The sequence below is a fragment of the Stegodyphus dumicola genome, chromosome 4 (assembly GCF_044657685.1).
Source record: "Stegodyphus dumicola isolate Sdum_Otavi_A_Nest chromosome 4, ASM4465768v1".
NCBI classification, from domain to species: domain Eukaryota; kingdom Metazoa; phylum Arthropoda; class Arachnida; order Araneae; family Eresidae; genus Stegodyphus; species Stegodyphus dumicola.
Window position 1 is genome coordinate 105,661,822 of NC_140771.1, and position 14,189 is coordinate 105,676,010.

Genomic DNA, 14,189 nt, shown 5'->3' on the forward strand with positions numbered 1-14,189 from the left:
AACAATGATTCTCAGCCTTTCTTTGCTCCATGCACCCACACCATTGCTAGACGATTATCCCCCCCCTCTTTTCCAAAACACTGAAAATGCATATACATTTATTTAAATTTAGATTATCTTTAATGTGTTTCAAAAATTAGAGAAGAAAGATATAGAAATTATTGATAAATACCAAATTTCTAATAAAAGTAGTTTTTATATTCATAAACTAAAACTGAATATTTAACAGATATATAAAAGACTGACCGCATTATCTCCCTCAAACTATGAAATTCTCCCAGGTTGAGAAAACCTGTTATAGTATCATACAAATCAATAAAATATTTTAATACATATGCTCAAATAAAAGTAATAAAATGCAAATTATATTAGCTGCCAGTTATTATTCAAAATTTGCCAAATACAATTAATTTAAATGCGCATTCTACTAGAAACTCTTTGAAAGGAAGCAAATTTCAGAGACAAATTAAGTAGTTCATTTCGAAGCAATTTATTGAAAGCCCCTCTTTAGGTTCGTAATTATTCTGAGTGCGTGACATCATAATTTGGCAAAAGTGACGTCATATTCCATTTAGATCATTTCGTAAAGATCGAAAAATTAGATGTGGATGCATAAAGTACTATAAGTATAATGTCAGTCTCTCATGATTGCTAACGTAAGTATCTCTTTTACATTTTCAGAATTATTTTGGTACTTACTAATAAAAACTCGTAAGCTCAGATAATTTTGAGGAAAAAGAGCTTAATAATAGGAAGTTTGATAACGGAAATTATAGTATAAGTATTTCAGAGGATAAGTGACTGTGCGTCTTGAAAATATGTCCAAGAGTAAAATTTTGAGTTGCACTGAAGATAACAGAGTGTTTTCTTTTTAACACTCTGTCTCGATTAGTTATGTGTATGCATAAATACAAATCTAGGAATCCTAAATTTTTTTAATGTGGAAACTATATGTTTCTCGAATCTTTCAAATTCTTCTTGTGAGAAGAAAAAAACTTTTATTTAACGATAAACGTTTTTAATTAAAGCAAAACTTGAAATATGCCTTTAAAAAAGAAATATTTAAGAATATAATTTTAAAAAATACACTTATTTGTATTAAGAAGATGAAAAGAAAATTTAATTAATGTAACACATAGTTAAAATTTTAAAATCTTGACGTTATTTTCTCACTATAATTTGACAAAAATATTTGAGTAATAACAGTTCAATTTGTTTTTTACGTTTTGTAGAATCTTTTCAATCAAAGCAAGTACAGAGAGGGCAGAAATATTTCAAAAATTATTACATATATGCATTAAATTGGAATTCTGAATTCTGTAGAAGATTAAAGTGAGGACACTTAGGGCTGATATGAATTGATACTGGTATCAGAAATCTTTTATAATATTCGTGGAACTTGCGGGTTCATTTATTTCAACCTTTAAAACTTTTATATTTCTCTATTAAGAAATTCCATTAATATATTTCCTGCGTAAATATACATCATTTACTTAAATATAAAATAATGTTTTCCATTTGACATGGCCTACAGGAAACCATATCCGTACATGCTTAGTCTAACATTTAAATAATAGCACATGTCATTTATCATTTATGCCTTAAATTAAAGAATTAAGAATTAAAGAATGCATTAAAAGAACGACGGTAAAAGAAACGACATTAAAAGGATGGCTTTAAAAATGTTAAAAGAATTAAAGAAAGCAATTACTTAGTTTTACTTTATTGTATGGTTTTTACCAAAGTTTGTACCAAGTTTACTTTTTTGTAAAGCATTTTATATCTACCAAATTTATATATATGACTTATCTTCGTTTGTATGCTAGTTTTTCCAAATTCCCGCAGGTCTATACTGTATTCTTTTGTTTACAAGTAAAACTACACGCTCCGAACTGACGTATTTTACGGGGTATTTAATTTTCTTCAGAGGTTTTGCAAACTGAAATCTGCCCTTTTTCAGACAGCTGAAACGGAAAATATATGGAGTTCCAGCCAAAGCACCGGATTTAATATGCCTGAAAGAGTAATTTATTCTTATAAATATATAATATTTTTACATACTTACAGCATTTAAATATTCCGATTTAAGAATGTCCAGTTTGATCTGACTTGGCAAGACTGGAATTTTATCACTGTCAGTTCATTTCCTTGCTTAATTGTAGTCGGCTTGGAGAGCTGTATAAGGAGCAAGTTTTAATTGTAAAAACTCAGTGCAAGAATGGCGAGTTTTAACTGATAGGAAAAGTCTTGCAATCTTTGGATGAGAAAGTGCACCTAAAGAAACAACAGTTCGAGGGGTGATAAAGAAACCAGAGGACATTGAATCACCATGCTTTTGATCCAACCGGTTATCGCTATTTTAAACATCGCTATTGTGCTTAACATTTTTCTCTTTAATTTCGGATTTTTTTAGACTTGCAATACACTGTTGTGCGTAACAGTCATACTCCAAGTATTAAAAAAAATCCGAGATTAAAAAAGGAAAAATAAGAGAACTTAAAAAGGAAATTAAATAAACCCTTAGCCACCTCGATAGGCCAATAGGTGAAAAAGTTATTACAAATTTCATCGAGAGATTGCGATTCTGCAAGTCGCAGAAGACATATGCTGTATATTCATCACGTTTCGTTCTTAAATCGGAACAGTGATTCTATAGGCTGAGTATCTAGGCTGTTTCTCTTGAAACAGCCTAGATACTCAGCCTGGACTCAGAGTCACCGGTGATTTCCAACTACAAGCCATTGCGATTGGAAAACCTTAAGGATGTAATTAGTTAATATTTGAATGTTTCACCAAGTTTCTTATTTACAATAAAATTGTTGCTATTTATTTACTATAAAATTTCTATGCTAATTAAAAAGGGGAAAATGTAGTTTTATCCATCTATTAAAAATAAGATATGATCTTTAATTTTCCTTAATTTCGATAACGAAATATTTACAAATGCTAAGAAAGTATTGTAAGGATTATTTTAATTTTCTAACAGTTATTTTTAATTTTCTTTAAATTCTTGTTTCTCATTTACAACTCCCTACCAGAATGAGTTTTAAATATCGCGTTGCATGTACATGGGGTAGAAAGAGAATAAGGAAGTTTCGCTTTACTTGTGGAGAAGAGCTTAGGAGCCCTTAGTAACGCGAGTTTGCCGTCAGGCCACTTCGTGGTTAGGTTCACTATGCTTGGCTGTATTGCACGTGCCTGATGATATTCGCTGGCAATTTAATTAAGGACTAACTAAATTATGTAATTGTGTATAGCTTCGGCTTAATTTAGAATTAGATTAGTTTTCTTATTTTACTATTATCTTGAGCTTAAAGCCCAAGTGGAGGCTTTTCTGTAAGTCCGAGAAAGGAGCCTACTGTATCTTTAGTTTGAGTGAATAAAAGGATGTTTTAAACATTTTTGGGCTTTATTGTTTACATACATGAACTCAGCGCTAAGTCACTACATAGCTCAATAAGTTCCAGTACGTTCAGCATAGACAAAGTAGTTAGGAACATTAAATTGCATTAATCTATGCACTTATCGAAGTAGCATAATTCTGCTTAGTGAATCCTCGTTCTAGTACACTCAGCACTAAGTCACTACATAGCTCAATAAGTTCCAGTACGTTCGGCATAGACAAAGTAGTTAGGAGCATTAAATTGCATTAATCTATACACTTATCGAAGTAGCATAATTCTGCTTAGTGAATCCTCGTTCTAGTACATAAAAAGGAACTCTCTAAGATCCACAGATAAGAAATGTGACGTCATTTTCAATGTTCTGAAAATAATCTTTATTGGAAACAAGAACATTGGAACTTCACATTTACAAAAAGGTATTCAAAGTAATCCTTGTGTATATCGACTTATGCTTGGCTCACCATAGAATGATTTACTGAATATAATCCAGCAGGTTGCAGTTACAAAAGGGAATGCAGCATAAAGACAAACAGCTAAGTACCTTTCTGTAGTAAATGAGGTTACATACATCATTTTCTTCAAGAGGCCTTTTAAGAAAAAAATTCCGAAGGGGTCAGGCCTGACGATCGTGACAATCAATGAATCTCGAAGGCGACTGTAACGCCAACGTATTCCTTATCCAATAACCACGTACAGGAAAACTAACATATGTCGGCGTTCCATAATGCTGGAACTATAGGCTATGTAATATCGATAAGGATATATCATCGAAAGAAATAATTACGGATACCAAAAAAGCTCGAATTCCGCCACGCAAACAGCAAAGAAAACAAATATAGCCCCAAAATAACATTACCCAGTATGTCAAGTGACACATTTAGGGATCAGCCGACTGTCGTCTCTCCGTGGGAGGGTTGTATGAGAATTTTATTGCGACTATACGCACATGTTTTGTGGACTGAAGATTCCGTCACATATGATACATGCTTCATCGGTCCACAATATTAGTACAACGAAAGTATTGTCGGTTTCATGCTGTTGCAATAGTCGATTCGTCACTAAAGTCACACAAGTCGATTCGTCACTAAAAATCATTTAGAATGTGCATAGCTTTGTTGCATGTAATATCTTTTGCACATTACTTCTACTCTCATTAAATTGTTCAGATAGTGCGCATATGCTCACCTCCATATTTGCTTCCTGTGACAGGATAGACATAAGTTCTGTTCTCCTATGTTGCGAAAAATTTTTTGTAGCCTCAGCTGTACCAATATTTCTGAATCTGTCATCAAACCTGAGGATGATGACGAGGTGGACAGAGACGAGCCTACTGCCTCGCAGCATGAAAAGCATTAATCATAACATTTCCGAAAGGTAAAATGTGCATGTCGTAACACTTTCGAAAGAAGCACCTTAACGCCAAGGGAAAAATTGCTCTTTTCCAGTAGTCTCTATAGATCCCGCCTTTTTACACGAGACAAACAAAGTTTTTTCATTTACATTGTAGGGTTTATATTTATTTTAAGTTTAAGCTATCTTTCCTGTCAAGCCCTACTTTCCCCTGGAATTGCCAATGCCAGAGTATGTAAATTTTAGTAGAACGCGCAAAGTATTCAAATTTTTAGCAGAAGTAATTTTGAGTTAAATACAAGGGAAACGAGTTTGTAGGTGTGCTTTCTTGATTCACGAGGGTGAAGGTTGCTAGGTAGAAATTTAAGAAACGCGCGTTTCGGCCTGTGTGCTTGCTTCGGCAGTTAGTTGAATCTTTCAACGTTTTATTCAGAACGTTTGCTGAAATCTCAGCTGTATCTTAGAACGGGGTTAAGTTAGTCACGTTTAGAGAGCCTCGTAGGTAGTGACTTGTCATTATTCATTTTTAGTTGTACTTTCTTATTTTTATTTAACCGCCGGGTCGACGTAGTTTATAAGCGTCAAGTGAACGCATCTGTAACTTCTAAAGTGGAATGAAAAGGGAGTTAAACCCTTCTTAAGAGTTTGTGTACTTTCCAGTTGATAGTAGTCACTACTATTGTTGCGGGCAAGCTGGGGCCACGAAACACCACACTGGCGCCCGAACACTTTTCGAACTGAAATGGCCGAAAACTGGATGGAAGCTCCTGGACAAGTCCAAAAACAAGAAACGGCGAGCCAGTTGGAAGGATTTGGATACCTGGTCCAGACGATGAGAGCATCAATCAAGCCAAACGTCAATTTCGACGGAAAAAATTCGGTGGCGATATTCTTAGAAGGTCTCGAAAATCATTTCCAGCTCTACCCTGTGCCTCAAAGACAAAAAGTTGCCATTGCCACATCTGCACTAAGAGGACAGGCCTCACTATGGTGGAAGAATATAGGTAAATTTTTATTAGGGGAATTCGGAGGCCAAACATATACCTTAAAAAATTTCAAAAAATCATTATTAAAGTCCTTCCCCATAGTGAAAGACCGAGCAAAGCTAGAAGCCGAACTATATAGTTTTTATCAACGGAATATAGAAGAGTTGACGGACTTTATTCTGCGAAAAATTAAGCTGACGGATATGCTGTATGGGAAGAACCCCGACGCGGAGATTATTGAAATAATCTTACCAAGAGTGCTACCTGCTGTTCAAGATTACTTCGAAATTCGAAACCCAAGCACATTGCAGGAACTCTTCGAGTTGGCGGTCAAGTTCCAAAATCGCAGAATAGCGGAAAAAGCTAGAGGGGCATCGTATTCTCAAGGTCTCCGAAGGCAATCCTCAAATGAACAGACCGGAAACACAAATCGCTCTTAAAGGGGAAAGAGCTATCCTGCTAACTCATCGAAGCTCGAAGGTCAAGGCCCAAAAAGGAAATTTGAAAACAACCGTCCACGTAAGTTGAAAGGAAAGCTTTAAACGAGTAGAGGGGCCTGTAAAAGTGAGGGTCCATACACCGGAAGTTTCGAAAAAACTCTCAAGAAGATACCTAAATACGGTCGTGGTAAAGAATTCACAATTACCAATTATACAAGTCCTGGTTGGCGATGTACCAGTGGAAGCTCTCATTGATACAGGAGCAGAAGGTAATTTTATGAGTGATACATTTTTCAAGAAGAATTTTAATAGGTTACGATTATTTAACAATAAAAACACAGAAATTATAGCGGCGCAAGGAAAAACCTGTCAATGTATCGGGAAATTATGATTAAAAATACAGGTAAAAGATGAGAGCCTCAAAGTATTAATTTTTGTGGTGAAAAATTTGCAGAGTCCAGTCATCTTAGGCATGGAGTTTTAAAGGCCGCGAAAGCCAAACTAAATTTTCAGGAGAATTCGATTATGCTGGAAATGGATCGGAGGGTGGTGGAGCCAGTGAAACAACCGCAGGTAGACCTTAGCTATTTGAATGACCATGAAAGCCAAGCCATCCAGCAAGTGGTGAGTACTTTTTCGAACTTGTTTTCAGAACGGCCTGCTAACTGTCAAATTGTTACGTGTGATATACAGTTAACTGCCGACAAACCCTGTAGGACTAAACCTTACCGGTATGATAAACAAAAAGATCAAATTATCGAAGAACACATTCAGGAAATGTTAAAGAACCAGATAATAACGCCCATAAATAGTGAGTACGCGAGTCCAGTCGTACTATGTAGGAAAAAGAATGAGTTTCCTCCTTCGGATAAAAGGGCTTAGAGGTTTGCTATCGATTACACAAAACTTAATAGTGTTACTAAGTTCCCAGTTTAACCTTTGCCGGTTATAGAGGAAATTATTAGAAAGATTAAGTCTACGAGATACATGACTATGTTGGACTTAACGTCTGGGCTACTATCAAATAGCTATGAGACCCGAAGACTTACATAAAACCGCGTTTATCACAAAATCGGGCACATATGCATTTTTACGCATGCCCTTTGGGTTGTGTGGGGCCCCGTCAACATTCCAGAGATCTATGGACATTGTTCTAAAGCCTGTCCTAGGAAAATCGACTTTAATCTATCTAGATGATATAATTATAACGAGTAGTACGTTGGAACAACATATTAAAGACTTACAAGAAGTTTTTAAATTATTAAAAGTGGCCGTTCTTACAATTAACGCATCAAAATGCAAGTTCGCAACTAAAGAACTTAAGTATTTGGGTTATAAAATTTCGCAAAAGGGTATAGAAACTCAGGATTCAAAAATAAAAGCCATCAAGAATTTTCCACCTCCCAACACAGCCAAGAAACTTTCTTCTTTCCTTGGGTTATGTTCTTATTATCGGTCGTTCATAAAAGATTTTGCGAATATTGTTGAACCATTGTTAGTAATTAAAAGAAAGAAAAGTAAATTCACGTGGACAGCAGAAGCAAATACTGCATTTGAAAGGTTAAAAGAAGCGCTCATCAATGCCCCTGTTTTGAAATTCCCGGAAAAGACGAAAACCTGGAAATTGCAACAGATGCGTCGGACTATGCTGTAGGTGCTGTTCTCATGCAAAATGACCATCCTTTGGCATTTTTAGTAAAACTTTGAACCCTACGCAAAGGAATTATACAGCTACAGAGAGAGAAACATTAGCCGGCTGTACACAAATTTCGAGTTTATTTCGGCAAAGCGCCAGTAACAGTCTTTTCGGATCATGCGGCTGTTGGTAGACTTTACTCGGGAAAAAACCTAATGCCCAGGTTAATAAGATGGGCTTTAAAACTTCAAGAGTATAACCTCATAATTAAATATAAACCGGGTAAGGAAAACAATGTAGCTGACGCACTATCTCGTATAAAACTGGACGATGAAGGCAATGAACTCAAATACGCTGTGTTGACTTCAAAAATTTTAGATTCTAGAGAAACAATTATTTCTGAATTGAAAGCTGATCCTGAATTTGGAAGTATCTATGCATATTTGAAAGACCCCGAAAGCTTTGAACACACAGATATCGATGCGATAAGAAATAGAGCAGAAAACTATGAAATAATAGATAATTTATTATTTTATACGAAAACAACAAACGAAAATTTCGAATACAAACCAGTCATCCCAACCTCGCTTCGATTAAGCATTTTGAAGGAATTACACGACGCGAAAACAGCGGGTCATTTAGGGGTCAGAAAGACTTTAAATAGGGTACGCGAGGCGGTATATTTCCTGAAATTATACAAAATAGTAACTGCGTATGTCAGGTCCTGTAATCAACGTCAGTTAATAAGTGATATTAATTACAGCCCGGCCGGGTACTTAAATAGCATTCGCGCTACATTTCCGAATGAAATTTTAGGCATAGATCTTCTTGGTCCTTTCCCCTAGAGTGAGTTAAATAAAAATCGTTTTCTTTTAGTAATTGTAGATCATTTTTCAAAATGGACAGAAATTGTTCCACTTAGACGCGCGTCAGCCAAAACAGTCTCAAATGCATTCTTACACAGATGCATTTTAAAATACGGTGCACCGATAAAAGTCATTAGCGATAACGGTAAACAATTCGTTAGCCAAATATTTGAAAACATTTGCACTGGACTTGGCATACGCCATATCAAAATGGTTCCGTATAGACCACAGGCAAACATCACAGAAAGAGTTAATAAAAATATTGTAAAAATAATTCGAAGTTATGTTAGCACACATCACAAGCGCTGGGATGGCTACATAAATGAGTTAGCTTATGCTTTAAGAACAGCAAATCACGATACTACGGGGAAAACTCCAGCAGAGTTATTTTTAGGACGGAAGTTAATTACGCCACTAGATAAATTATTCTTTGTGCAACAAAGAAGGCAAGAATTTAAGCAAAAACTCATTGATCAGGCGGTTAAAAGTTCGGATACAGCAAGAAATAGACAGAAATTGTACTATGATAGAAAACGCCGTGAAGCAGATTTTAAAGTTGGGGATAAAGTGTTAAAGCGGAAATTTTCTTTATCAAGTGCCCCAGACAATTTTTCTGCAAAGTTAGCTCCAAAGTTTGAAGGCCCCTATGTAATTCAGGAAATCAAGGGAGTCGTATTGTACCTTAAGAACGAGAGAGGGGAAATCTGTAAAGCAAGTCCCGACAAGGTGAAAAAATATTATAATCAAAATGATTTTGAAATCCTTAAAAGTTTCTTGCAGGACTCAAGCGCAAAAGAAGTGGAAGGTCCAGAAGTAACGTCACCCGCTCCACCACCCAAGAAGCAGAGAACAGAAGAGGAACCTAGCCCTTCTACAAGTCATGCTACGGTCCCGAAAAGAAAAAAGGAAAATGTTCAGACTCCAGCATTTAAGAAATACAAGAAAGCAAAGCCGCCGTGTATAGAATCTTTGGTAAAGAGGAAAAGACCAGTTACAACGCACCGCAGTAGAAATTCTACGTCGAGGAAACCACTTCCAGGGCCAGATAGTCAGAAGCAAACAAGGCCGCCGCTCACGAGACAAAAAAGACAGCAAGAGGAACGAAAAGACCACCACCAACAGAAGAAATTCAAGCACGATTCCAGACCGGACGCCGCCAAGACCAGCCGTCCAGGGGCAAAACGGAAAAGACAGGAACCCGACGACTACCACTCCAAGAGGCCGGCGTACAGAGGGCGAAAAAGAAAAATCACCATGGGCGAAACTCGAAGAACACAAAGGAGACGACTGACTTCTATGACCTTCATAACGTGGAAGCAGTTCTGCCAGAAGAGGATGTCGGAGTTCCAATCATCGAAAACTCAAAGATAAGTTAAATCTTCTATAATTTTTTTTCTTTTGTTCCGAAATGTTATGCGTAAATACGAAGTTCTATGTTTTGACGGAAGTCAATTTGTCTCGGTTGAGACTTAGTTTTGTTTTACTTTATTTAGCTAAGGCAAAAGTATTATTTTCTTTAAATATAAAATCTAATAACAAGCAGTTCCTTCTGGTCGAAAGACTAATTCTGTTATGTTAAAGCCAAAATTTGGCTGAAAGTAAAATAACTTCGTATTCTTGTATTAATGAGAAATTTAGTTTCAGTGCCGCCAGCTTGGCGAAGAATGTGTGAAGTAAAATTTTATTTTTATCTTATTCATTGTATGGTAAATTGTAAAAATCATATGTATTAGAATTTTGTAAATATACGTAAATACTTGAAAGTTATGTAAAAGTAGAATTTAATCTAGAAGCATAAAATTTTAGATGCTAAAAGTAAATACTCAAAGAAATGAATTGAAATTTAAGTATTAAACTGTAGATAAAATCATGCTTTAGAGCCTGCATGTCTAAAGATGAATGAGGGAGAAATTAGAATGAATGTGTTTTGTAGGGTTCTCCACCTACACTTGAATTTTAAGAATGTTAAATATAGCTCATCGAGTTTCAGTATGTCGATTAAGGTGTGTCTATTTGGTCGTCGAATTCTAACAAATCATTGTGGTTGGGGGAAGTGTTGTAATACTAAAACACGAATATTTCCGTGTGACACCACACATGGTGGAGAGCCAGGGTAAAGTTAAATTCATGTTTGAATACTTGAATGAATGTGAATTAAGCAGTTAATTAAGGAAAATAAAACGATCAAAAACAAAAACTTTATCCAGTGTTAAGAAAGTGTAAATTATAATGTATTTAGAAGATACTGATACTTATTCCTTCCAGATGCTGGAAGGAAGAGAACAGATTGATTGCTGAAATCCAGGAAAGGTTGCTGTAAAAAGAGATGGTAAAATGATTATCTACAGAAATTTATTCTAATTTGTGAGAAAACAGTTTGGTTTATGTAAACGAGGCTCTTGAATTTTAGTTCAGAATATGGAAACTTTTCAACAGGTCGTTTCTAGGTCTTCCAAGTTTACCAAATTCTGGCAGCGGCAAATGTAGGGTTTATATTTATTTTAACTAAAATTTATTTTAAGCTCTCTTTCCTGTCAAGCCTTACTTTCCCCTGGAATTGCCAGAGTATGTAAATTTTAGTAGAACGCGCAAAGTAATCAAATTTTTAGCAGATGTAATTTTGAGTTAAATAGAAGGGAAAAGAGTTTGTAGGTGTGCTTTCTTGATTCACGAGCGTGAAGGTTGCTAGGTAGAAATTTAAGAACCGCGCGTTTCGGCCTGTGTGCTTGCTTCGGCAGTTAGTTGAATCTTTCAACGTTTTATTCAGAAAGTTTGCTGAAATCTCAGCTGTATCTTAGAACGCGGTTAAGTTAGTCACGTTTAGAGAACCTCGTAGGTAGTGACTTGTTATTATTCATTTTTAGTTGTACCTTCTTATTTTTATTTAACCGCCGGGTCGGCAGCGTCAAGTGAACGCATCTGTAACTTCTAAAGGGGAATAAAAAGGGAGTTAAACCCTTCTTAAGAGTTTGTGTACTTGCCCCAACTTGCCCGCAACAATAGTCACTACTATTGCTGCGGGCAAGTTGGGGCCACGCAACACCACAACATAACAGATACTCATCTATCATTAATCACTTATGAAAATTTTCTATTTCAAAAGCATAATGATAGGTAAAGCCTACATTTATTTTATTTTTACATGTTGTGCCCTTATATGTAACCAATTTTTTTACATCGTATGTGATGTTATGTTTTTCTTTTTCATCTTTCTTGAAAATTATAAATTATAGAAATATGGTTTCTGTACCAAATTGTATGTACTCGGAATGAAGCCTCCTGCGTTTCAATTTCTGAAGTCTCGATTAGATAATCTTTATGTGTTAGTAAGTGCTTGGACATATATCACATTTCTATTGCGAAAATTTTTCTAATGACTTCTATAATCGTTCTGTTTTATGTGTTCATACATGTCTAAATTTTAATTTTGTGAAATGCAATTCGAAATTTATAATATTTAATTACAGAATTTAGATCTTCAAGGTATCAGCTATGCCTTGGACCAGAAAATTATCTTTTGGGGCATATGCAAAAGACGTTTTAAGCAGTTCTTCTATACGCCCAGTATCACAGTTATTCTCCTCAAGCAGCCACTTTTCAAAGGCATTTAATATATTTATATTTGCCATCAGTATTTCGGGATGCCTATACCAATTAATAATATTCCTATCCATGTATTTTGAGAACCCAACTATTGTGGAAGCATATTTGACTACACCAAGCAGCATGCTCTTACCTGCCGTTACTTTGTGCAACATCAACGGGTAAGTCTACTCTAATTCAAGATGTCGAAATGAATATACAAATGATTAACAAATATGAAGATTTGATGAAATTTTGAATTTATATTACACCATAATAATAAAAATGAGATAAAAAAGGCTATTTTCTTGGTAATGATCTGAGAACTAAATAAAATGACTCTGTTTATCAAGAAAAGGGTTTTACTTTACCGGATATCATTAGATGATGACTATCGAAGTTATAAACCGATATTTTTCGTGATGATGTTGGCATGTTATAGATATTTCTATCATGTCTCTTTACATCCTCCTTTTCCATCATCTTTTAAATTCCCCTTATTTATTTTATTTATTTATTATTTATTATTACTATTATTTATTATTATTACTATTATTTATTATTATTACTATTATTTATTATTATTACTATTATTTATTATTTATCATTAGTCCAAAGGGACTTTGTCCCTGAAGGACTATTGTTTTCGTTTTGCGATTTTGCGTTGAATCATTGTAAATGTCCGTTTCACTTTTCAAATTGTTGCCATCAAATGTTAGAGTCCTGCATTATATTTGAAGAAGTTAAATAATGAAAAATCTGCATAAATGTATGTATAATTCTCGCACCGTGATAAAACAACGGTACATACAGCCATCGAATTTTGAATCACATATTTCTCCTACGAATATGGCCATGTTGAAGCCCAAATATGAAATTTGGAATTTGTTTTCTTATGTATTTCATATTTTGTAAAACTTTAACGAATTTTTGATTAACAAACTCAAGGATTTCAAAGCGAGCCATGGCAACGTCGTGCAGAAAAAAAAACATTTTTATCTCCAGCGCGTGAGTCTCTGTATCGGAAATTCTAAAGATATGCTCAATTTAAAATTATTTTCGAAAAAAAAGCCCCTTTAAACGTAATTAAAAATCTGAAACCTTGCAGATTTTTTTTTTTTTATGTTTCCTTCTTTCTTTATCTATTTATTTATTTTATTTATTTAATTAGTTTATTTTTTATTTACTTTTTAATTGATGTTTTAACTATACAACTGATTATGTCACAATGTTTGTGAGCAAGAAATAGTTAGTAATGAAATGTCTTCAATCTAAGAAAAAGTTAAATTGCTCATGAAATTAAATATTCCATAAAACGTCGGTTTTTATTTTTGTATGGACGCAATCCGCCAAATATTAAAAGCGTCAGGAATTGTTTTGCAAAGTTTCAAAGAAACGGGTAGCATTGATGACCTTCTAAGAAGTGGTAGGTATACTGTTAGTGATTAGACCGCTGACAATGTTCGCGATTCGAATGGAGGATGTATCAAGGGCGACCTTTGGCACTTTATTTCCAGTTCGTGGATATTGATACTTTGAAGGGTATGATAGCAGGCGCTGTGCCAAATGTTACAGAGCAAATATTGAATAACAAACACCTAGCGAAATCTAGAATTCTATTTAATATTCTCCAAAGAAAGCACGCGCTGAAATTTATTAATGTAGTATTTTTCAAAAAAAAAAAATACCTTAATTATTGCAGCTATCTTTATCAAAAAATCATTTATGTGTAATTAAGATAGTTTTCCCTATATAAGTTTTTGTAATCAGGGACAGACTTTAAGCTCACTCTGTATAACACAAGCAGAAGAATGTCGATAAACAGCAAACTAACGTATGCTACATTCGAGTAATTATGTAATAGTACCAGATGTTATCACATAATATTTACACTGTGAATGTGTTCGCCTTCGCACCGAATCGTT

The 14,189-nt window shown here is 34.8% G+C and overlaps 1 protein-coding gene across 3 annotated transcripts in view; it reads left to right on the plus strand.

Moving 5' to 3' along the window:
• The window catches only part of LOC118180741 (uncharacterized), a 94,795-nt gene that overhangs the window by 31,473 nt on the left and 49,133 nt on the right, over nt 1-14,189 (plus strand). For all 3 annotated transcript variants that reach the window (XM_085815301.1, XM_085815303.1, XM_085815302.1), the window contains one exon: nt 12,150-12,446. In XM_085815301.1, the coding sequence (XP_085671427.1) occupies nt 12,175-12,446 (272 nt within the window). In that variant the 5' untranslated portion in view covers nt 12,150-12,174. The remainder of the gene's footprint in view (nt 1-12,149; nt 12,447-14,189) is intronic.